The 25951-nt window shown below is 43.3% G+C and overlaps 1 protein-coding gene and 1 long non-coding RNA gene across 6 annotated transcripts in view; one reads left to right on the forward strand and one right to left on the reverse strand.

The window, feature by feature from the left end:
- WHRN (whirlin) overlaps positions 1-25951 on the reverse strand; it is a 123624-nt gene that overhangs the window by 73708 nt on the left and 23965 nt on the right. For 4 of the 5 annotated variants that reach the window (XM_083485803.1, XM_083485801.1, XM_083485804.1 and 1 more), the window contains exon 2: positions 13236-13451. The exons of the other annotated variant lie outside the window; for it this stretch is intronic. In XM_083485803.1, coding sequence (XP_083341929.1) covers positions 13236-13451 — 216 coding nt within the window. The remainder of the gene's footprint in view (positions 1-13235; positions 13452-25951) is intronic. 5 annotated transcript variants of the gene reach the window in all.
- LOC310698664 overlaps positions 1-25951 on the forward strand; it is a 207943-nt gene that overhangs the window by 55026 nt on the left and 126966 nt on the right. The gene's annotated exons all lie outside the window — the stretch shown is intronic.

A 25951-nucleotide genomic window follows, 5' to 3' on the forward strand; every position in this document is an offset into this window, starting at 1 on the left:
CGTTTTAGGTTCTCTAGCCCTTGTTGTTCCGTAACTCTTTAAACCTTCTCCCTTCAGCCCCTTAATAAAGGTCCACACTTTGATGTGGGCCACAAACTGACCAAGTCTTCCCCTCCTACCTGTACTGCCTTGCACCTAGAAAATTGAGACAGTGGAAAGAACCACGCAGGTGACCCTCAACAGCCCCTGATGGAATAAGCAACAAAGGTTGGCAGCATTAAAGGATCCTGAAGCTGCAAGGCAAAGTGGAAGGGACAATGGGAATCAAAGTGCTGGACGTCTGAATGTCACAGGCTGTCAATGGGCAAAACTGATCCAACAGGAAGAGGAAGGCAGCTGAGCAGAGAAAGAGAAAGAGATTAATTATACAGGAAGTATCTCATCTTCCTTATATGAATGACCATCCTCCTTACAGATTTTCCATAGGCATCTGGTTGGCTACTATGAGAACAGGGTGCTGGATTACATGAGCCCTTGGCCTCATCTAGGAGCCAGGACCTTCTCATGACTTTAGCAATGAAGAAAGATGGTTGCTTTCACATCCTGCCTTTGGGTTTGCTGAAGGCATCTGTTTGGCCGCTGTGGGAAAGAGGATGCAGGACAAGATAGACCTTTGGCCTGATCCAACAGGGCCCTTTCTGATGTAATTAGGGTGTATTGCTATGTTATATGTACCTTTGGGTGTATTGCTATGTTATATGTGATATGTGATATGGATCCTTGTGCTTTGGAAGGGAGACTAATGATTGCTCCTTTCCCTCTCTCCAGATGGTTCATAAACACACACACTCTCTCTCTCTCTCTCTCTCTCTCTATATATATATATATATATTATTGGTTTTTCAAAATTTTATACATTTTAACTATCCATTTCAAGCATTAAAATAAAAGGTTCTACTGAACCTTCAGACCTCCTTCTCTACCTCCATGGGTTCCATATTCAAGATAAATTTTTCTGCATCTTTTCCCTTTATCCATCTGTTAAATATTTGTAGTTACCATACTTAATTCCACATTACAAGTGCCATCATATCCCTGCCTATGATTTTAACTGTTTACAATGGTCTTTTAAGTAAATTAAAAATTTACTCTAGTCTTTTAAGAATACTTGCTTCTTAAATACTTGCTTTAAGTATTTAAGAATACTTGCTTCTTCCTGGTTTCCAATCTTCCCCGTCAGTTTCACCACCCCTGCACACTCCATCAGTTTAGTCTGCCATTCTTCTTTTGTTGGTAGTTCTCCTTCCTTCCATCTCTGGGCTAGATGGTTCATAAACTTCTATTGTGTGCACCTCCTTTTTGTAACATAAAAACATAAGAGGTGCCTGCTGGATCAGGCCGTTGGCCCATCTAGTCCAGCACCCTGTTCTCAAACTGGCCACCCAGATGCCTGTGGCAAACCAGCAAGCAGGATTTGAGCACAACAGCATGCTCCCCTCCTGAGGTTTCCAGTAACTAGTATTCAGAGCATAGTCATCATGGCTAGTAGCCTTGTCCTCCATAAATGTGTACAATCTTCAATAAAGCTTTCAGAGTTGGTGGCCACCATGGCCTCCTGTGTTAAAAAGTGCTGCATGAAGAAATTCTTTCTTTCTTTTATCAGTCCTGTTTCTTATACCTGTCCTATCCTGTCCCTACATTTACCTGGTTGCATCAGAGCTCTGAGAGCAAGGAATTAAACTTTAGTTATCTCTAGAGTGTGATTAATGCAACAAAGTCCTCTACTTACAGTATGAATATGAATATGCTCTGCCTCAAGCATGCAGGGACTGTAAGTCCTGGTTGGAACGGAAAATGCTTTTAATTGCATTTTCAGTCAAACTAATATACCTCAGGCTCTCAGGAGAAAACCCCAAGCAGATCTGATTTCTATTAGAATTCAGGCGAAGTACGGCTTCAGCATACAGAAACGTTTCCCTCCCTTTAAATAATACTGCACAGCATATGCCTTATTGACAAAACGCTGCTGTAGGCTGTGAGCTCTCTGAGGAATCAGATAACTAAAGGAGTGAATTTATTTCTCTTTAGACTTGGGAGCAATTATCTTGGTAAAAATAGATGGAAGAATTATGAAGTCTTTCCAGGAGGCTTGTGATCGCAGAGGCAGACACCTCTTTATTGCAAAGTTGGAGACAGGAGTGCATTAATCCCATATTAATTAGAGAGTTTAGCAGTCAGTATGTAATAGAGCAGAAGTAAAGACATGGGTATGTTTGATAAAAGAGGTAATCATTTGTTTTTTGAAAATGCTACTCCTATGATATTCGTGGAACTGTATGCAACGATAACATTCAAGGAACAGGATTTAATGCTTATTTGGTTGTGATAGTGGCTTAGAAGAATAGACAGGAGGGATACAGATTCCAATGGAGCTGTCATCACATGTAACGAAGAATCAGGAGCTTGGAACCGTGGACAGTCGGCATTATTACATTTTAATCTTGCCCTTTTCCCAAACAGTTCAAGCTGGTGTACACCAGTGGACCTGATCCTTAATTCCTCCTACCATGGTTCTCTTCACTGCATTTCGTCCTCACATCAATGCGTTCGGTTATGTTAGGGTGAGAGAGAGACAGAGAGAGGGTGGCCTAGGGTAACCCTAGGGTAATTTCATGGTTTGCCCAGTACCACTCCAGCTACTTCATGACAGAGGCTCCACTAGTATGCACCTGTAGCAGTTGACAACTGGCATGACCATGGGAAGCCTGGTAAGAGCAGATCTGAACCCAAATCTCCTTGTGGTACAAGCATTGTCTCTAGAATTATGTACCTGTGGTTGACAGGAAATGGGCAGGCAAACAAAAGGCAATCTAGCAGTGGACACTCACACCTGGACCTTCTTGCTCTAAGCAATACATCCCACTTACTCTACCAGCAAGTACAGCACTGAGTTAGACCCTTTTAGATTATGGGCTTAAGAGGGGTTCTCTTATTTAGATGGCAAGGTGTGTCCCTTCACTTACTTCAAAATGTGGTGTGTTTGCCCTCCCCTTCTCCTCATTCTGCAGAATAGGGTCCTTGGCTTCTGCTACCAAAGTCCTGGACTGATAGCACAACAGAGTACACATCAGTGGCATTCAGGAAAGTGCATGCATATTTAGCCTGGTAGTGCAGAAGTGCAGGGTAGGGCTGGAGAGTCTCAGGCCTGAGGCCCAGAGATGACCTGACAGACCTCTCTGTCTGGCCCTCACAACTCTCTCCTGGCTACATGTCCTTTCCCAGACCACATTCCCCACTGGCTTTGCTTTGGGCCTTCCCTGGTGCCTCTTGCTTGGCTGGAGGGTAGTTACAGAAATGTGTGTGTGTGTGTGTGTGTGTGTGTGTGTGTGTGTAGAAACTAGCCTACTGTACAAAGGTCAAATGTGTATTCTGCTTATGTGCTTTCAACAGACATCTGCTCATACATTGTGAAAACAGGATGCTGAACTAGACGAGCCATCAGCTTGATCCATCAGATCCATCTTGCAATGTGCATATGGACATCCATTGCTTTGCCCACTTTTGGCTCTGGCCCTGCACACAACCCTAATGTGTCTGTCAGAAGTCAAAATAAAAAAATCCTTCCAGTAGCACCTTAAAGACCAACTAAGTTAGTTCTTGGTATGAGCTTTCGTGTGCATGCACACTTCTTCAGATACACTGAAATAGAACACCTTCTCACTATATAGAAGGATCTGGCAACTTCTGTTTCAGTGTATCTGAAGAAGTGTGCATGCACACGAAAGCTCATACCACGAACTAACTTAGTTGGTCTTTAAGGTGCTACTGGAAGGAATTTTTTTATTTTGACTATGGCAGACCAACACGGCTACCTATCTGTGTCTGTCAGAAGATTGTCAAGAAGGGAATGGAGGCCTTGGGCTGAGAATGATTCTGCACCCCTAGCCCTTGGGGTAGTGGTCTCTCTCAGTGATGAGCAGCTGGCAATCAGGGAGTACAGCTGATTTCAGAGACTGGAATTTATGGCCAGCAGTGGCAAAGGATTAGCTTTAAGAACATCAGAAGCAGCGTCAGCCCAAGACATTTTGGCACCTGAGGCAAAGCACAATTATTTTCCTTCCTCCTCACCAGGGAAGGGGTGAGTGAAGCTATGCACCATGATCCAATGATTCCTTCATGCTTCCAGCTCACCGTTGGATGATCTACCTTCATCCGCCTGCTGTCAATGTTGCCAAGCAGCATCTGCTTTAGGGAAGGGCTGCAGTTGCAACTTTACATGCAGAAGGTCCCAGGTTCAATCCCCAACATCTCCAGGTATGGCTGGGAATGCCCGCTGCCTGAAACCCTGGAGAGTCACTGCCAGTTAGTGTAGACAATACTGAAGTAGGTGGATGAATAGTCTGAGTTGGTATATGACAGCTTCCTACATTAGTAAGATCTGATCTGATCACCTAAACAATGCTGTGAAACTAGGCAACTGATGCCACAGAGAGAAAGAATGGAGGGAACTGTTAGGAACATGCCTCTCACTCTGACCTTGAATTGTACCACTGATGTAGTCAGCTCTGAGCATGCATACACCAGAAGTGTGCAAAAGGACTCCTAAGAATCCTGAATAACAAACTGAGGCAGGGTGCCTTGGAGGGATTTTAGACTTTTACAAGGCAAGGCAGGCTCTGTAACAAGGTGGGCACCAGTTTAAAAGCTTTGCGAAATTTGGCAATCCAGACATTAAAAAGAAGCTTCAGACAAGTGTGAGTGAAAAGCGAAACAATGACTCTGAGCTTTATTGTGAACACCAGGATGTGGGGGAGGTGGAAAAGGAACAACCTTGCAAAGCCAAAAACTTACATCTTTAGCTTACACATTTGCATCAAGAGCAAGGAGAGAGACCTTCTTTTTGACTGACAGGTCTAGGCTGCAAATGGAGAAAATTGCCAGTTCTCCCCAATCCAAGTGGCTTGGGGAAAAGAGCAAGTCTGCAAGAGCAAATGAACGCTTAAGGAGGGGGAGAAGAGAGATCAGTGGATTGTGACATTCAGGTCAAGTATGTAAGTGCCTAGCACAAAACGCCCGTGGACCTATTTGTCTATTTGTTTCTTATCCAGGTGTACATTTCAAGGGTAAGTCTGCAGTTTTCTCACTGATTGCCCACAAAAAACACTCAGCAAGTCTCAGGCCAGAGCAAGGCTGAAAACTGGCTGCACAAAACCATCATGTAGCTCAGAACATAGTTACATTGAGGAATTTCTTTTATCTTTGATTTCATTTTATATGTATACATATATATAGTAAAGGTAAAGGACCCCTGGATGGTTAAATCCAGTCAAAGGTGACTATGGGGTGTGGTGCTCATCTTGGCAGCCAGCTACCTAAGGTCTGACAGGTGAGGGCACCCACAGCAAGAGGTCATCTAATGATGCTAATTCATGGACTTGTTTATATGGGAGAATGTGGTCGCTCAGAATCCCAGACCATTCTAACCTGTATGTACCATATTGTCTGTCTCGTACTGCAGACCCAGGCCATCCCACCTGAGCTGTTACCAGCAGGACTGGCAACAGAAGCAGCAGCTATGTTCTGTACTCATGATAATATTTTAGTCTCTTCTTAATTGTGCTGTTTTAAATGTGCATTTTATATTTGACTTCCTTTAGTATTGCTTTCTTTTGAAATTTTTAATATATATACATATATATGTATATTTGTTAACTTTTCTGCATTTAATGTGCAAATTGTAGTTCTTTGTAATGTTTCATTTTGAAATCTTCAAGTTAATATTTTAGTTTTTTGTTATGTTGCCTTGAATGCATACTTTATATTTGACTTTCTACAGTAATGCTTTATTCTGGATGTTTTATTTGATGCTCTAATGTAGGTTGTAAATTGCTTTGAGTTTTCCCCCCTTAAAGATATGAAGCAGTATAGAATTATTAATACTAATACTAATAATACTAATACTAAAGCTAGCAAGCTCGTTCTCCAAGGGGGATCGTTAGGAATCCAAATTAGCTCCATCCATGCATAAGAGAATGAGCATTATTAGCAGAAGTGGGGAAATCCCAAGATCTGCAGAAATACAAAGGCTGTAGCAGGAAAGCCCCGCCCCCCAAAAAAACCCCAGACCATATAGAATGTTTAGTAGTCATGGACTGCTGACTTGTTTGAGTGTGGCACAAGGGCAGAAAACTGGAGAGGGCAAAATCAATGGAGTATTCTGGGAAAGGGCATGTGCTGCCTGGTTTGAATGCTGAACAGGAGCACTGCACACTGCAGTGTTTTGTCCAGGCACATACGTTGCTATGAGCGGCAGAATATCCCACAGGCACCTCTCCCTTGGCTGTAAAGAAATACAATTATAATAAATTAAACAGTTGGCTGCCCTTTCATGATGCCCCAAATGACTTGCCGGAGGTGACTGCCTCACTCTGCCTCATATTAAGGCCAGCCAGTTAGAAACATTTTTAAATAGACAATTGCTTATATGATTTGTGCAATCTTTCCCGAGGCCCCGGTCCAGGGTGGTACATCAACCTATTTAAATCAATCTACATCTCTGTCTTCAACCCTGCTGAGCTGTTTTGCATTTTGTTGGCCTCCTCTCACCTCTTAGCTTGCATTCTGGACTCCTGTAACCTCCAACACATGTGGAAGGGAAGAGGAAGAGGAAGAGGAAGAGGAAGGGAAGGAAGAGGATGGAGAGAAGAAAGGAATGGAGCAGAATAGCTGTGATTAATGAAAGTCAGAGGCAAGTAAGGGACAATTTAAGGAAAACTGAGGTACAAAGACCTGGCTAAATTCATCTGGAGAGGTAAAAAACCAAGAATAAATTTTTAATTATTAACAGAAATTAGAGACAGAGGTGGTTTTGCGGTCCCAGATCTTAAACTATATTATGAAGCAACAAGCTTCATTTGGCTCAAAGAATGGAAAACATTAACAAACACTAAAATATTAGACATAGAGGGATGGGATAACATCTTTGGATGGCACAGCTATTTGGAACATAATAAAGTGAAAAACCACAGAGGGTTCCTTAATCATATAGTAAGGAAGGCCCTATAAAAGGTTTGGGAAAGATACAAAACACTTTTAGAGCCCCAAGCTCCATGGTGGCTTTCACCAGTGGAGGTAATTTCCATCCACAAGAAAAATATGGATAATAATTGGCCAGTGTATAAAGATTTATTAGAAGAACAAAATGATCAATTAAAATGGAAAAAATATGAACTTAAAAGGCTTGGAATTACCTGGCTACAATACCATCAAATAAATGCAATTTTTGAAAAAGATAAAAAAAGAATGGATTTGAAAACAAAATTTCAGCGCTAGATAAGGAATTGTTACAAGATAATAAGAAGACATTATCAAAAATGTACCCCAAACCATTAAAAATAATGAAACATTGTTTGTGGTGATGATGATGATGTTGATGATGATGATGATGATGATTTTAAGCTCATGAACATTCATCAGTATTTTAGAGTGGATTTCTCCTAATATACACATTTGCACACATCATTTGCTTCAGACACAGACATTTCATTTTATATAATGCATTTATTTTGGTGTGCTATTTTCATGTACAGTGGTACCTTGGTTTAAGAACAGCTTAGTTTTTGAACAACTTGGATTAAGAACACTGCAAACCCAGAAGTAGGTGTGAACTTTGTGAACTTTGCCTTGAAAGCAGAACATGTTCCGCTTCCTGTTGAGTGTGTTCCATTTGTAAATTGAGTCCCCCGCTGCTATGGGAAAGCACACCTTGGTTTAAGAACGCTTTGGTTTAAGAACGGACTTCCGGAATGAATTAAGTTCATAAACCAAGGTACCACTGTACTTATGAATTTTAATGCACACTTTACCACAGTACACATTACTCCACTGGAGAACTGCATTGCATAATTCAGACTAGCATGAATTTCAAAGGATGGCTGCATTTTGGTTCTCAGTACAGTGGTACCTCAGGTTAAGTACTTAATTCGTTCTAGAGGTCCGTTCTTAACCTGAAACTGTTCTTAACCTGAAGCACCACTTTAGCTAATGGGGGCCTCCTGTTGCTGCCATGCCGCCAGAGCACAATTTCTGTTCTCATCCTGGAGCAAAGTTCTTAACCAGAAGCACTATTTCTGGGTTAGCGGAGTCTGTAACCTGAAGCGTATGTAACCTGAGGTACCACTGTATTGCTTCAGAAGTGTGCATTAAGGTAGAGGTGCCTTTAAATATGGGCTGAATTGAATGTTTATCCCATCCCCCAAGGAGAGGGAACAGGGCACTACATGCAAAGAAGAAGCAAGATTTTCTTAGAACTCCTTGGGATCATTCTGATGAACATGACAGCTGGGGTGTTGTGCTTGTCCCCTGAAGGGCAATGGGGGGAAGCTGGCAAAATCTTCTGCATTTTTTGTTTTGCTACAAACATATCCTAATTCTCTTGCTGAGTCACACTCCCGCCTTTTGATCACAGCCACACACACAAAATAAAAATCTTTTGCTTGTCACTTGACAGAAGCGAACCACCTCTGTATTAACATCTTGCCGAGCAGCCTTCACTAAGAACATCTTGCCATCTCTGCAGTAGCTTTCCCTTGCACTGAATGCTGATGAAATGCTTGATTTAAAAGAAGAAAGAAATAAAATATTGATTTTTTAAAAAACCTGCCAACCTAATTTGTGTTTTGCATACTTTGCTAGGTTCCATGCTTCAAATCTGGGCAACCTTCCTGGAGGGCAGTACTTGCAAGTAGTGGGCAAGAGTAGATGGAGCAACAAATGCAAATTTTGTGGGGGACTGAATCCAACAATGCATATTCTTGCTGGTTAGTAAGTTTACATAGACATAGAAAATGTAATTGGTAGAGAGGGTTCTGTGTGATATCGTTTCCCCTTCTTTCCTGGGCAAATCACATATTTCCTGCTTCTCTGTCTGTCTGTCTGTCTGACTGACTGACTGACTAGCCATAGGGGCAGACATGTCCTGTGTTGCTCCAGTCCCAGTCCCAAGCCTGAGACTGTTTTTTTTTAAATTGTAAATATAAGTATTTTACCTGCATAGCTTTTACTGCTGCTATAGCTAAGAACCAATACAAGACAACCGAGTAAGTAAACTATATTTTAAGCTTACTTTCCAGTCTGTTGTTTGATTCCTTTGCTAAGTGGGGTAAAATGAGACACTGAAGTCAGTCTGCTTTGCAGCTGGACCCTGTGGTTTCATTCAGAAACATTACTGCCTCTGACTATGGAGGCAGAGCATAGCTAGTCATGGCTAGTAACTGATGTTAGCTTTATCCTCCATGAATTTATCCAATCCTCTTTTAAGCCACCCAAGTTGGTGGCCTCAGCACAACACAGGCCAGTCCTGTTTTACAGCTGCCCCTTCTCCAAGAAAAGTGGAGTGAAACCAGTCTCTTCCAAAGCTTAAGAACATAAGGGTCAGGAGAAAGGCACATCTGGTGCACCATCCTGTTCTCACAGTGGTCAATGAGATGCAGCAATGGGAAGCCAGCAAGCAGGTCCTGAGTGCTGTTACCGTAATAACCAATTGCCCCAGATAATAGATGGTGCATAGCTGAGCTGCTAAGGGAGCAGGCGGCATCCCTGCAACATTCTAACATCCAATAGATGTACCACATATTACAGTCTTCCTTGGACTATACCACTTTAGCAAGCTGAAGAGGGTGGTGTGGCATTTCAAATATTTCCATCCTATGCTTTCTGCTGAGCTGACGGCTTTCTATATTCAGTCCTGTCCTCTGAGGGCTATACCACAGAAACATAACCTTCCTGAATATGTCATTCAACTCTAAGACTCTGCTTTTAAGTCTGTGATTCAGTCAAAGAATTCTATTCTCCAGGCAGGGATCAGAAAGCTTGATGGCTTCCGCAGGGGCATAAAACAAGAATACAGCGGAAGGAAATATTGCTGGCATTTGTAAAACCTTTACTTAGTATTTACCAAGCCATCTAAAGCAAATGAATCGAAAAGAACTCACTCATGACTCTAACGTGATGTGTGAGAAATAATCTTGGATTGTCTCAAATGTGAAAGGGGATGATTAAATGTTCATCAGAGTCCCATTGAAATTCAATCCATCTTTGCAACAGGATTCGTACATCAGGTGCCAAATAACAAGAGCCTTCCTATCCAAACTTGGAAATACTAAAAGATAAATGTGTGGGTGATGGCAGAATTCTATTAATCTTTCTTGGAATATTGATCTTAAAAGATATATAGAAGTGAAATTATTTTGCATGCTTTAATGTATGGGGAAGCACCATAGCTCAGGAGTAGAGCATCTGCTTTGCATGCAGAAGGTGGCAGGTGCCATCTCCAGACAGGGCTGGGAGAGACCCCAGTCTGAAACCATAACCAGCCACTGGTGGTTTAGTATAGAGCAGGAGTGGGGGACCTCTGGCCTGTGGGCCAAATTTAGATGAGTAGGATACACAATTTGGCTCAAAAGGCCATTTTTGAAAAGCCACACATACCTGATGCCAGGAGTGGGGCAGGTATCAATGTGGCTTCAAATAAACATTCAAGAGCTTTAAGTGTCAAAACTGGCCCAGAAGGTACATACAGAACTGACCCATGGGGAGAAAGTGTTTCCCCATCCTTGGTGTAAACAGTACTGATCTAGATGCATCAGTGGTTCGACTTGGCACTTTCCTAAGTTTCCAGTTGGAGAAGTGATGCATCTCAGTGGTAGAGCACTTCCTTGCATGCAGAAGATCCAAGGTTCAATCCCTGGCATCTTCAGGTAGGCCTGGGGAAGAGCACCTGTCTGAAACCCTGGAGAGCCACTGACGGTCAGTGTAGACCAGGGGTCTGCAACCTGCGGCTCCGGAGCCGCATGTGGCCCTTTTACATCTTTGCTGCGGCTCCGGGGCAGATACTAGCAAGGGGAGGAGGTGCATTGTGCGCCCCGACACTCCTCACTGTGGCAGGCGCTGTACTGGCTGTGACGTCGCATGGGGGCGGTGCGTGCGTTAGTCACGCACTGTCCCGACGTCACCTTCCCGCCCGCTGTCATATTGTGGCTCCGGAGATATATTTGTTTTAAATGTCGCAATGGTTTTGCGGCTCCCAGTTGTTGTTTTTTCTTCGGAAACGGGTCCAAGTGGTTCTTTTTGTCTTAAAGGTTGCAGACACCTGGTGTAGACTATACTGTTCTAGGTGGGCCAAATGGTCTGAATCCATATAGGGTAGCTTCATATGTTCCTACCTCAGTGGGAAAGAGCCATAGCTCAGTGGGAGAGTGCCTGCTTTGCATGCAGATGGTCCTAGGTCTGAGAAATGGGGAGCACTGCCAGTCAGTGTAGATAATATGGAGCTAGGTGGATCATTGGTCTGATTTGGTATGAGACAGCTTCCTATGTTCCTGTGACTGATTGTTATGAAAAAAGGCACAAATTTTGCATCTATTTCACTACTGAATAATTTCCACTAAGAAATATACCTACAACATGTGAGGAATAATTTATGAAAGTATAATTGCACCTAAATGGATTTGCTTCTGGCAAAGCTTTCCCATCCACCTGTTCTGTTGGTGTGGTCCCTTCTCTTTTGTTGCTTGAGTATAGGGTTGCCATATGTCTGGAATTTCCCGGATGTACCCAGAATATGGCATTTGAAAACAGTGTCTGGGCAGAAATCACTTAAATGTCCGGGGAAAGCCAGATGTATGACAAATTTGGCAAATTTCCTTAAAACTAGCTCAAAAAATATTTATTTATTTTTTGAAATACAGCAAACAAAAAAACAAAACACACACACACACAACTCAACAATTTTGGGCAAAAGTAAAAAAAAAAAAAGAAATATGGCAACCCTATAGAAGGATAGCACTAGAAATTAGCCTGTTGTGGAAAGGTAATTTTTTTTAATTTGTTGCTCCACACACTGCAGGAAGATATGCCATGGAAACGTTCTTGAACATATTTTACCTGCTGAGTTGCAGATGTGATTTGGCATTTAGATCAAAGGTTCCCATAGTGGGCACTTGCATACCTGGGGGTGGGAATGCAGTGGGATTACCTAAGGGAGTGTTAAGAGGTAAGGGGGTGGCAGTAGAGTGCTGGAGGTGTAAATGGCTGTCAGGCTTAGAAAAGCTGATATCACTAGATCAAGTTCACCAGTTTTCTTGAACTAGTTAATTAAACTAAGTATTAACTGGGTTTTTAATAGTGTGCAGTTAATTGTTACTGTATTGAATGTTATTGTGTTGTTATCTTCTGTACTGGGATTGTGCAAACCACTTTTTATAGGGTAGGTGGCAACAACTTTGGCCCAAAAAGTACAAAGACACAACTGCTGCTGAGGTTGTAAAGATGGGGTAGATACTGTTGCTTTAAGGGAGGTCATTCTCCACAGATTGAAACAGGAAAAATCTATGCCTGACCATGGAACAGTCCAATGTACTAATGGTGAACACTTTTTCCTTATGCAGCCAAGGCAACTGTAACATCCATGCTCAAGAGAGAGGTCCTGGGTAGATAAGGGGAACGGCAAAGTTTGCAAAGGCTAGGAAAAGAGGAAATTCATGCTTGTATTTAAGTATGTATGGACACCTCAGAACCACAAGCAGTACATTTTTCTTAAGGGTCAGCTCAATTTTACCCAACTTGGCACCTTTCTTGATGTTTTGGACTACAACTCCCATCAGCCCCAACTGACAAGACTGACAGGATCTGTAGTCCAAAATGTCAAGGGTTCCAGGTTAAGGAAGATGTCAGTTCATTGCTTTCCTGTTAGGGGATGCTGCCTTGATGTGTCCTAAACCTAGCTGCAGAATATAGGAAGACAACGTTAAGGCCACTCCAAATGCTAAATTAAATTAAAATGTGGATGCCAGTCATAAAATAGCTTCCGTATCCAAGAGAGTCTCACAAAATAGTGTGAGCATGCCCCCTTGCCACTGCCCCCATCAATGGGGGAAAGGTTCCTCCACCAACCACCTCCACACTTGCTCCCAGGGAGAAGATCTTTGCACCTCTCCTCTGTTCGGAATGAAAGAGAGGAAGGATGTCTAGTCCTGGCACCCAAGGAAATATTGGTGTGTTCAACATAGGAGAGACTGAGCAAGTGCAAAAAAATGAGCTGAGCAGGGGCAGCATCTCTTATGCACTGTGTATTTTTGAATGGGTATTTACTGAGACCATTCACAGGTCCCATAGGAGACACTGGTGGGCCCACCAGTGCCTTCAGGAACCATGTTGGCTACCCCCAGCATATACCATACTAAACAGAAGGGTTCCAGTGCTCGCTGCCCACCTTCCATGGTCTTTTCATCACCCACCTTTTTCTCGTCCCCTTCTTGCAGAAGCTGGAGGTGGCTCCTTTTCTCACTGTCCTTGTGCAGAGAACTGCTCTGGTGTTGGGGCAGGCCAGTTGGTGGAGAGACGCTCCGCCCCTGGGGGTCCACCCAGGTATAGATGTGGTTAGTAACATAGCCGCCAGGGATCCGCCCCACCGAGTGGACAGAGAGGTTCAGCTTCTTTGAGCCCTTGAGTGCCTGGAAACATTGAGGAAGAAATGGACACCAAGGTCCTCAATGAGACAGGAGGCAATTTAAGGAAAGCAGAACTCCAATACCAATCAGGGGTCAAGCCCAATGCAAGGAATGCTAAAAGTCTGCAGTTCAACCCCAGGAATCTCCATTAACAGAAAAACCTACAGTAAGGGTGGGGAGACTGCACCCCTCCAGACTACGTTAGACTCTAACTCCAATGATCACCAGCAAGCACAGTCAGTATCAGGGATGATGGGAGTTGTAGTCCCACAACATCTGGAGGGCCATAGGTTCCCAAGACCTCATGTATATCCTACTGGGGTAGATGAATCAAGGAGTGGCCTGCAGAAGCTTCGGACATTCATATAGCCTTAGGAGGAATCAAAGATCTGGAATAGAATCCTTGCTTTGAGTTCAGAAAGCCTTGGGGTCAGTTCCCAGCACTTCCAATTGAAAGGATCTCAGAAAGTGAGGGCAAGGACTTAATTTTACCCTCTTATGGTATTTACACATTATATTCGAGTAAGTACATTCAAATCAACAGGAGGACTATCAGAACTGGGCAAGCAAAATGACCCTGCTTCCACAGAGATTCTTCTATTCACACAACCATTTCCTCAAGACCCTTCCATTAGGGTCTGAACTGATATGAGGCCCAGGCCCGCCCCCTCAGCCTAGGCAGGGCTATCCCAGGGAACTTCTAACACAGGTCTAGCACTGAATTAAATGAGGGAACAGGTATATGCAGCATAGCTCCTTCTTCCCATCCAGTGCCCCATTCCTTGACAGCCCCCAATTTTTCTGGGAGGTCCAGACTCACTTGGGATGGCCCATGGCTACCTCCACCCAACTCACCAAGCCTGTTTCTACCCAAATCAGCCCATTTCAGTTTGGTGGTTTAGACAAATTAGATATACAGTCCTAACTCTTAAAATGCTAGCCTCTATTTATGCTATGCTCATATGTTTGAGGTTCCAGTGCTGTCTCTAAACCTAAACTAAAGCCAGGTCGCACTGCCCTAGAACTTTTCGCTGCTTGGGGAAGCACACAATGATATGTACAGTGGGTGGGGGCTGGGTTGGGGGAGATGCAAATCTCTATCTAGTTACAGGAAGTACTCTTTTCTTTAATGCCTGTTTCCTGGGACTGCTGCCTGACTACTTTCATTGTACCATTCTCAACAGAACACTTAACCAGGATTCTAAATGCACTGCAATCATTTCTGAATCAATGAGACTTATCAGTCAGCAAAGGATGCATTTAAGGACATAATTAGGAATTCTAATGAAAGGGACTCAAGATGGCTGGGTATTGGCAAGACTGTACCCCTGCCCTCCCTGGTAGAAAGCATTTTTTTTTTATGGCGTTCTTTTGCAAATATTCTTCTGCTTCTTAAAAAACGCTGTCCTACACAAGGGCATCATAACCATCTTCAGACTGCACCTGCAAATGCACAGAGGCCTCCTTCGCACATAGCGCTAATGACGTGAGTGAGGAAGTGTGCTGCTTCAGAGGGAAGAAATTGTGGCTGCTCATTCCTCTCCTGCTTCTGCTGCATTACTGGGAGCTAACATGACATCTGAACCACAATTCCCTGTTTGTCTCCCTTAGATAAAACATAAGCAGTAAGCCAAGAACAGACCTTGGTTACAGCATGTGGTTTGTCTGAAGTGAGAGAAACCACTAACCTGGGTTCAGATTTAACACTGTGATAGGGTTGCCATCTATACATCATTTTCATATAATTTTCTATCAAGGTATAACATGCAGCACGTTTCAAATCTACTTTCCAAAGTCTCTCCCCTGCAGTCATTTCTTTGTTGTGCCCTAGATCCTTGGCCCAATGTATCACTGCTGACTTCACCATCTCATCTTTTGTTTCCCATTCTAACAGCAGTTTCTACAATTTCGATACTAGTTTATCATTATTTTCCAACACCTCATTTCAAAGTCAGTCCTTTGTCATTAAAACTGGTGAACACATCTTTTTTAACAATTTTAAACGATACGATGGTATTGCAACCAGCTTGTCTTGTAATTCTGTATTTCGTCCTATTTTTTGAGTTTCCATCTACCTCCCACAGAGATAAGTATATCTTTATAGGTACCTCAACCCACCTGGATATTGGTGGTTTTGTTGTTTGAGCACTTGCCTCTGTAGGAGAAAGCCATAATAGAGTTTTCCTTTCTAATATTTTTTTTGTACCTGGATCAAACTCCTGAAACACTTCTCTGAATACAATGGTCCACAAATTCCTTATTTACCCTTAACTTTTTCATACCAAAGATACGCATGGGATCTGTATCCTCTTCCAAATCCCTTACATACCCTTCCAAATCAAATACAGTGGTGCCCCGCAAGACGAATGCCTCGCAAGACGAAAAGCTCGCTAGACGAAAGGGTTTTGCGGTTTTTGAGCTGCTTCGCAAGACAAATTTCCCTATGGGCTTGCTTCGCAAGACGAAAACGTCTTGCAAGTTTGTTTCCTTTTTCTTAACACCATTAATACAGTTGCGACTTGACTTCGAGGAGCAACTCATAGAACGCGGTGTGGTAGCCTTTTTTGAGGTTTTTGGCGATTTTTGAAGCTTTTCCAAAACTTTTCCGACACCATGCTTCGCAAGACGAAAAATTTGCTAGACGAAAAAACTCGCGGAACGAATTAATTTCGTCTTGCGAGGCACCACTGTAGTCTTGCATTTTTTAAAGATATCCACTCTTTTAGCCATATAAAACAGGCTGCTTCATATTGCAGTTTTAAATCTGGCAGCGAGAACTTCCCCTTTTCTTTAAGGACTGTTAATATTATAAATTTAATCCTCAGTTATCTCCTTGCCAGATAAAATCCAATATCTCTTTTTGCCATTGTTTAAAGCAGCTCATATTACCAATAATCAGTATAATTTGAAATAAAAATAGCATATTCGGTATTACATTTATCTTAACAACTAATATCATTCCTAGTACAGTGGTACCTCTAGTTATGAACGTAATTCATTCCAGAGGCCCGTTCTTAACCTGAAACTGTTCTTAACTGGAGGCGTGCTTTCACTAATGGGGCCTCTTGCTGCTGCTGTGCCACCGGCACATGATTTCCGTTCTCATCCTGGGGCAAAGTTCTCAACTCGAGGTAACTCTTCCAGGTTAGCAGAGTTTGTAACCTGAAGCATTTGTAACCTGAGGTGTTTGTAACTTGAGGTACCACTGTAATGGGATTTTCATCCTTCCCCATCTTGATAAGTCTTGTTTCACCTCGTTCCATACTTTAACATAGTTATTCTGAAAAAGCAATGCATTTTTATTTGTTAACCAAATATTTCACCTGTTTCTCCACACTAATACCCATTTTGCTTTTGTAGACCCTCTTTCTCTTGATGCATCAGATCTTTTTGCCAGAATTCATGTAAAGATGTGCTAGGTCTCCAAATTGTTTTATCTCCCTTAATACTATCTTCATATTATCCAAAGGATTATCAGCAAATAGTACTACATAGTCAGCAAAGGCCCTAAATCTATATATCTGATGTCCAACTCAAACCCTACCAATTTCTTCATTTTCTCTTATACTTCTGCACAAAGTTTCCCAAACCAGAATAAACAATAAAGGTGATAGTGGCCAGCTGTTTTGAGGTTTCTTTTCCCACTCCTAAATATTTTTTAGTACTTCTGCAATTGTTAGGGTTTCCCCAAGTGTGCTGACACCTTCCTCTTGTTTTTACTAAGTGATCCTGTTATGGCTACATTCCTGTCAACACTCAGCAGCTGAGTTTGCTATTTAATGGGAGAGAGCCATGCATGCATGCATATATTGTTGTTTCTCAAGGCTGCAGGTTCAATTCCTGTATGGGACAGCTGCCTATTCCTGCATTGCAGGGGGCTGGACTAGATGATCCCCAGAGTCCCTTCCAGCTCTACAAATTTATGATTCTATGGGCTGTAGAGTCAGAGAGTCAGAGAGAAGGAAGGAAAGCAAACCAGTCAAACAAGCTACTCCAGGCATGGGCAAGCTCGGCCCTCCAGCTAACTGGACCAGTGGTCAGGGATGATTGGAATTGTAGTCCCAAAACATCTGGAGGGCCGAGTTTGCCCTTGCCTGAGCTACTTCTTCTTATTCACTTCACCACTGCCTCCAAGCTGAGCTCATTATTTTTATTTGCCTACTTCTACTAAATAGCCCTTTAATTTCTCATGCTAAACCAGCCCAACATACTCCCTATACAGTATAGAGTAGAATGGCAATTAGATGTGAAAAAACGAGGCCTATTTTTCAGAATGCTTTTACTTAGGGTTTTTGTAAGGTAGCAAGTTAAACAGCTGGGAAATTTATTTACTTTTTACTTTTTAAGAAAAAACGTAATTTGAGATAATATTTGAGATAATTGCCTCCACCTTTACATATTTTAAACTGCTTCCCTAATCAATCCTTATCAATTTTGTATCATTCGGTTCAGATTCTAGCCTATTTCACAGGGTTGTTGTGAGGATTAAATGGGGAGGAGGAGAACTATGTCCACCACCTTGATTGCCTTGGCAAAAGAGGTAGGATATACCGTATTTTTCGCTCTATAAGACGCACCAGACCACAAGACGCACCTAGTTTTTGGAGGAGGAAAACAAGAAAAAATATATTCTGAATCTCAGAAGCCAGAACAGCAAGAGGGATCGCTGCGCAGTGAAAGCAGCGATCCCTCTTGCTGTTCTGGCTTCTGGGATAGCTGCGCAGCCTGCATTCGCTCCATAAGACACACACACATTTCCCCTTACTTTTTAGGAGGGAAAAAGTGAGTCTTATAGAGCAAAAAATACAGTAAATGTAACAAATAAATAAATAATATTTTGGGGCAAAATAGTTGGTCACCTCGAGAACAAGATTCTGGATTAGATAACCATTCCCCCTGATCAAGCAGCACTCATCTTATGTTCTTATTTCTGACCATGTGTAATTCCACTTGGGGTGGAGGGTGATGGCATACAGGACCTGTTTTAGTTCCAGCATCTGGAGAGCAGCTTAGAGTGACAGCAAAGTACGAAACCCACTTTACTTATCAGATGGAAAAGGGTAAGAAAAGGAAGGAAGGGGAGTACATGTCTGCAGGTCATTTTCTTAGCCATTGAACAGTGTGCTCCACATTCTTAGTGAAAAATAGCTGCAGGAGGAAAAGGTCAAAAGGAATGGCTCCAATTTATGCTTGGCCACAAATATTCCTGTGGCTGTGTGGTACATATCACCCTGAGCAAATATGCTGGCCATCAACCTCTCTCTCATAACCCCAAATCCCCTGTGGGAGCCTCTCTTTTTGATGCCAAGAGGGGTGTGTGTGAAATGCTGAGTACAGGAGTAAGAAAGTTAAGCTTTATAGCCGTGGGTCTGACACATTGAGGAGGGAAGTCTAGCAACAGAAAATACGCAGGAAGGAAAGCCAGTGTAACTGCATTAAGCCTATAGCTTACTGGTACGGTATCTGCTTTCGTAGAATCATAGAACTGCAGAGGTGTAAGAACCCCAGGGGTAATCTAGTCCCACCCCCTACAATGCTTTGGGAGATACCATAGCTCAATGGTGGAGCATCTGCTATGTGTGCAGAAGGTTGCAGTCCAATAAATAGCATCTCAAGCCAAGAGAAAGGACTAGCAGGTGATGGCAAAGATCCTCCAGCTGAGATCAAGAAGAACTGCTGTAGGGTAGACTGGAGTAGCCCTCCAGGTGTTGTTGCACTCTAACTTCCACCCAAATCCAGCCAATATGGACAGTAGTCCCGGATGTTCAGAAATGGAGTCCAAGAACATCTGAAGGACAACACGCTGGCTACACTGTCTGGCCTGATACAAGGCAGCTCCCTACTTTCCCATAGCTGCACTGGCTCCCGGTGGAGTAAAGGATCAGGTTTAAGGTTCTGGTTTTAACCTTTAAAGCCCTATACGGCCTAGGACCCTCGTACCTACGGGACCGCCTCTCTGGTATGTCCCACGGAGGAGGACCTTACGGTCTTCAAATAAAAACATATTGAAGATCCCGGGCCACAGGGACATAAGGCTGGCCTCAACCAGAGCCAGGGCTTTTTCGGTGGTGGACCCAATCTGGTGGAATGCTCTGTCACAAGAGACTAGGGCCCTGCGGGACTTGACATCTTTCCGCAGGGCCTGCAAGACAGAGCTGTTCCATCAGGGCTTTGGCCAAGGCACAGTCTGACCCCCCCTCCTTCTGTAATCAGAGAAAGACTGGGTTGCTCCAGCCACTCAGGGAAACTTCCAAGATATATAAAACATAATAAAACATTAAACCTTAAAAAGCTTCCCTGCCTTCAGATGCTGCTGAAGTGATTATCACTTTGTTTACCTAAGTCTAAGCAGATTTGTATTGCTGGCGGTTCAGATCCCCTGTAGTGCAGACTGGAAAGCACCAAGACAATAAGGGACACATATGAGATGTCAAGTTACATATTGCTGATTCCAATAAAGAAACCCCTTAGTGCTCTCTGGAAAACATTTTTGTATGAAAAGTGCAACCTTAATGTAATTTCTTTCTAACAGATAGACTAGTGCAGGGATGTCCAACTTCCAAGAGACCGCGATCTCCCACTATAAATAAACTGGCAGTGATCAACCCATTGAATTGACCAGAGTTGTTGAGCTTTTTGAGGGGAGGCTCCAGCAAATTTGTTGAGCTTATTTTGGAAAGGAAGACCCAAAGTTGTTGAGCATGCTAAATGGCACCCATGGCCCCAGGCACCCACGGTTGTGGGGCCAAGTTGGGACTCCTGGCATGAAGGTATTTCACCTCAGTAACGAGACTTGCTGCCTCCCAGCACCACCCAGGGGTGCAAGTGTGCCTGTGTGCATAACAAAGCATTGCACTCCTCCACCCAGGAGCATCTATCCAGTTTGCAAACCCTCCTTCTATATGCAGCCTCCCCTTCATAAATAGCAAGTTGTCTGCTAATAGATTATAATCACCAGGATGTACAGTTAGGAGTAATGAGAGCCAAAGAAGCAGGAGCCAGTGAGATTTCATAAGGGCGATCAATCCTTTCCTAATGCAATCATTTAATTATCTTCAAGTCTAGTATGATTTAAGTAAATTGCCTCATTTTTCTGAAAGAAAGAAGAGTTGGAAGCTGGGAATGGGAGAGGAAGAGAAGGAAAGTACTCTTTTAGAATAGCATTCTTTCCTCGCTTTAACTTTGCTGAGTCATAAATAGAAATAGACTGACAGAGAACAGCTTGGGGCTCTATTAAATTGATTTGCAATACAGCATTTTATTAGCTGCAATCAATGACTGTGACATACGCCATCCTTCACATAGATCCATTTATGTCAATAACTGCTCCCACTGGTCGGTGTCGAGCCACGGCAATGGAATGCAACCCAGTGGCATAACAGAACTGGCCAGTCCTTTTTTCCAGAGCAGGTTCCTAATTGTATGCTCTCCACCCCCTCAATGGGACACACAACATATGTTTTAAATCATCATTGTGAAGTTATAGGCAACTTTGGGAAAGGAGCTGGCAACATATGAGTTTTCCCTTGTAACAAGTAAAACTGGGGGATAAGAGGGTGTGTGGCAACAGTATGGTCACATCACACCGTATATTTAAAGGTTTCTTATATCTCCCTCCAGGGAATCCTGGGAACTGCAGTTTGTTGAGAGTGCTGACCTCACAAACCTACCACTCTGAGCAACCTTAACAAATTAAACCTGCCAGGTTTTCCATGACTGCTGAGGTGATATCATAGTGCTTTTGATGCACAATGTGGATATGAGCTATCATAGAACCCTAGAGGAGGAGGAGCTTTAGGGTGTGTGTGCCATGTGGGTCATCTAGTCCCAACCTTGTGGTGCTTTGCACTGCAATTCCAATCACTGATACATCACTGACCATGATGAGAGCTGAAGTCATAAGAGCATAATAAGAGCCTGATGGATCTGGCCAATGACACATCTTGTCCAGCATCCTGTTCTCACAGAGGTCAACCAGAAGCCTCAATGAGTAGCTCCATGGAAGCAGAACATAACCACCATGACTAGTAACCATTGATAGTCTTTAGCTCCATGAATTTGTGCAATCCTCTTTTAAGCTGGTGCTTGTCACTGCCTCCTGATTTTTGATCCAAAAGTTGTTGTTGTTTTAGAACAGCTTTGGCTCAGCATTTGTCAACATGTCAGTATGTTACTTGCCTTTTGCTGCTCATGTTGCTTTCTCTGCCCACCCTTTTCTCCACACCCTGGTTTCAGTATTGCTGAGGGACAGGGAAATCTCTCCATTTTGGTTTCTCATTTTTTCCACTTTACCACAGTATATGCATTTTTGTACAAATTACTTGGCATTGCAAAATTCAGTGAAGTGACACTTTTGAAGGATGACTGTGTGTTGGTAGGGTTCTAGCCAACTAAAATTTACTCACAGATAGACCTACTGGGTTGCATACAAGTAGGTTTACACAGAATTGTTGAGTGGCGCTGTGGGTTAAACCATAGAGCCTAGGGCTTGCCGATCAGAAGGTCGGTGGTTTGAATGCCCATGATGGGGTGAGCTCCTGTTGCTCGGTCCCTGCTCCTGCCAACCTAGCAGTTTGAAAGCACATCAAAGTGCAAGTAGATCAATAGGTACCTCTCTGGCGGGAAGGTAAATGGTGTTTCTGTGTGCTGCTCTGGTTCACCAGAAGCGGCTTAGTCATGCTGGCCACATGACCCAGAAGCTGTACGCCGGCTCCCTCGGCCAATAAAGCAAGATGAGCACCGCAACCCCAGAGTTGTCCACGACTGGACCTAATGGTCAGGGGCCCCTTTACCTTTACCTAGATCTATTGGGTTGCATACAAGTAGGTTTACAGAGAATTGTAGAGTTGGAAGGGATCCTAAGGATCATCTAGTAGTCCAACCCCCTGCAATGCAGGAATCATAACTAAAGATTTCCTGACACATGACCATCCAACCTATTTTTAAACATAAAAGGAAGGAGAGTTCACCATCTTCTCAGGGAGTCCACTGCCAAACAATTCTTACTGTCAGAGAATTCTTCCTAATGTTCAGTCAGAATCTCATTTCTTGTAATCTGAAACCATTGATTCAAGTCCTACCCCCAAGGGCAGCATAAAGCAAGCTTGTGCCAAGATCCATTTGATAGCCCTTTAGATATTTGAAGATGGCTGTTTTATCACCTTGCAGTCTTCTCATCTCTTCTCCAGGCCAAACATACCCAAATACCTCATAAGGCTTGGTTTTGCTCAGAATAAAGTCATTGAAGTTGCCTGTTCACCTCAGCCAGTGTGGTGTAGTGGTTAAGAGCAGTAGACCCGTAATCTGGTGAATCGGGTTCGCGTCTTCGCTCCTCCACATGCAGCTGCTGGGTGACCTTGGGCTAGTCACACTTCTCTGAAGTCTCTCAGCCCCACTCACCTCACAGAGTGTTTGTTGTGGGGGAGGAAGGGAAAGGAGAATGTTAGCCGCTTTGAGACTCCTTTGGGAAGTGATAAAGCAGGATATCAAATCCAAACTCTTCTTCATAATGAAATGAGTAATCTAGCGGCTAGCCCAATTCACTTGGTTGTGGTAATGCTACAGTTATTCACAGTGGGGTACAAGGAGCTTTAACTACAGCTCAGCACTTTTGTTTCCCCTTAAAAACCTCTTTGATCTAACCACAATGGACTCTGGAGCACACTATCTATTTGAAGAACGGGACTCGCAACAAAAAGGGAGGTAAGCATCCACTTACATTGTGCATAACGATTTCATTCCCACATTACAAGCAACAAAAGGCTTGTGGGAATGAGGAAAAGCTTTCCACTTTGTTCTGCCAGCAGCGCCATTCAAACTAAATCACTGACTGAGTGATGGGGCAAGCACAATGAATACACAGGAGGCATCATGGTGCTAGCCTTTTTCAGAATGAAATGTGCATGCAGTGAGAGTACAGTGTGCTTGTTCATTTACTTGCATGTGGCCTGGGTGGCCTTTCTCTGAGATAAAACCCCAGGGCAGAGCTTTCCAAACTTCTTGTGTTGGTAACACACTTTTTAGACATGGTTCATTTTGCAACAGAGCCTCTTGGGCTTGCCGATCAGAATGTCGGCAGTTCGAATCCCCACGACGGGATGAGCTCCCATTGCTCAGTTCCTGCTCCTGCCAACCTAGCAGTTCGAAAGCATGCCAGTGCAAGTAGATAAATAGGTACTGCTCCAGCAGTAAGATAAATGGCATTTCCGTGCACTGCTCTGGTTCACCAGAAGCAGCTTAGTCATGCTGGCCACATGACCCGGAAACTGTCTGTGGACAAACACCGGCTCCGTCAGCCAGTAAAGCAAGATGAGTGCTGCAACCCCAGAGTCATCTGCAACTGGACTTAACGGTCAGCAGTCCTTTAATTTCACTGTACTAGCAAACCAGAGGTTAAATTACCCACTTTCCAGCTCCTGGTGGAGCGCAGGGAGCATTCGCACAACACACTTACACACTGCAGCCGACACACAGTTCGGAAAGCTCTGCCCTATGGTGTATTTCATGGAGAGAAGAAGAAAGAGTTCTCTGCAAAATATATTCTCCTGTTTAGCAGATATTGGGGGGGGGGGGGAGTTGTGCTACAAGACAGGGTGATTCTTTTCTCCCAATCAGACTGAAGGTATGAACACTATCCTCTCTTTGACTTGACTTTGTAATGTCATCACATAAACAAATATTACAGGCTACTTAGAGTTCTGTTATAACTGCACCAGTGATTTTCGACTTGTCCAGGCCCAAGACCCCAACTTGGAAACCACTTTCACAGACAGATCACTGGATGGAACCCTTTCTCTGTGCAGCAAGGAACCTTTCCCCTGTCCCAGTCCACTTTCAAGTTGCAGGGGGTCGGGTGAGGATATTGTGGCATCCCTACTCCCTCCAAGCACTTTCACTTCCTGCCCCCCCCCCATGGCACTTCTGCATATTAATTTTCAGCAAAATTCCATTCTGGGAGAAATCTAGAAAGTCATAGAAATAGTCTAGAAAGTGAGTTGAATATTCTGCTCCATAGAGAGCGAAGTATAGGAATGTAGGTCATAATGCCTCTGACAGTGGAAGTAAAACATAGCTATTGCTGATCCAGAGCAATTTGGTGCTGTTGAAGGGGGTTGTGTTCTGGGACACAAGCCCCCCCTTCCAACTGCATGTTTAATTAGGGTTGAAATATGTAATTGGGAGGGAAGGAGAAGGAGACACAACTGAGTCTCCATTCTCTCCTCTTCTCAAACACATGTTTTACACCTTAATTAAACACTGTGCAAGGTCTGTGAGTCTGTTTGGGTCCCAGGCCTGGGCTGGGTCAATAATGGATTGTACCAGGTTGAATTGGGGTCACTCTAAAACAGCAGATCAGACCCAAAAACTGATTAAGTGGGGGTGTCCATGTATAGTCCTACGATGCCAGTGCAGATGGGGGCACTGAGGAGGCAGGATGAAAACTAGGGCCTCTGGCAAGCAGTTTTCATAGTCTTACCTCCTGCATCACCAGCATTCTTGTCACTCAGTAAACCAGGCAGACTAGGCACTATGGTTCAAGAGTGCCCTCCGGCCTCCTTTTGTATCTTAAATACAGTAAGATGACTCCAAAGGCCAATAAGGACACACCAGGTTGCATGCAAAAAGCCCTGAAAACCCAATTTGTCTTGACATGGTATGATTATCATTTTGTGGTAATGGGGAAGTGGGCTTTTTCACCAGTGCTATGGAATGCACTCCCTGCCGAAAAATTAGAGGCCCCCATCTGCACTGGCATTCTGCTCACCTTTGAAGACATACCTGTCTACACAGCCATTCCCCTGAACTCTCATCCTGAGCATCCTATTTTTAATTGCTGTGTTATTTTAATGCAATATAGTGGGACTGAGCGTCTTAATTGTGGATGTTTCTATTTTAATTTTAGTGCACCTGGTTTTTTATAGTTTACAAACCACTCAGAAGCCTACTTTGGCATTAAGCAGTATAGAGATGAATGGATATGGTTAAGTGAGAGCAGGGCTTTGAAATTGCTCATTAACAATTAGCAGTGCCTGGACAGCAGGCTGAGTTGGCACACAGGTCACCTGGTCACATTCTTCCCTGCTATGGTGAGATGTATCTTTAATTTAAATCATAGTGATCATTTCTAATTTCACATAGCAAATTCATATTTTAATGCATATCAGTACCATGTCTTACCCTCTCTGCTTTTTGGGTATGTGTATTTGATAAAACTCCTGTCTTTTGATGGCGTATAAAAGGTTATCCTAGTTGCCAGTACTACAGATATAATAAATTCTATTTTTTTTATAAAATAAATGTTTTAGCTATCAAAGTTGGGCAGGTGCTGCTTGAACCACTTGGTCAATGACCCAAGACTGAAGAGTGCCAGTTAACGTACATTGTCAACAGAGGCAGCTTTGCAATAAAGCAGCATAATTTTCCTGAGTGTTGGGTGGGGGTGGGGATAGGAAGGAGGTAATGAGACTCTTTCAGTCTTTGCAAAGGAGATGAACAAATAACAC

This window comes from Podarcis liolepis (genome assembly GCF_965112155.1).
Source record: "Podarcis liolepis genome assembly, chromosome: Z".
Classification (NCBI taxonomy): domain Eukaryota; kingdom Metazoa; phylum Chordata; class Lepidosauria; order Squamata; family Lacertidae; genus Podarcis; species Podarcis liolepis.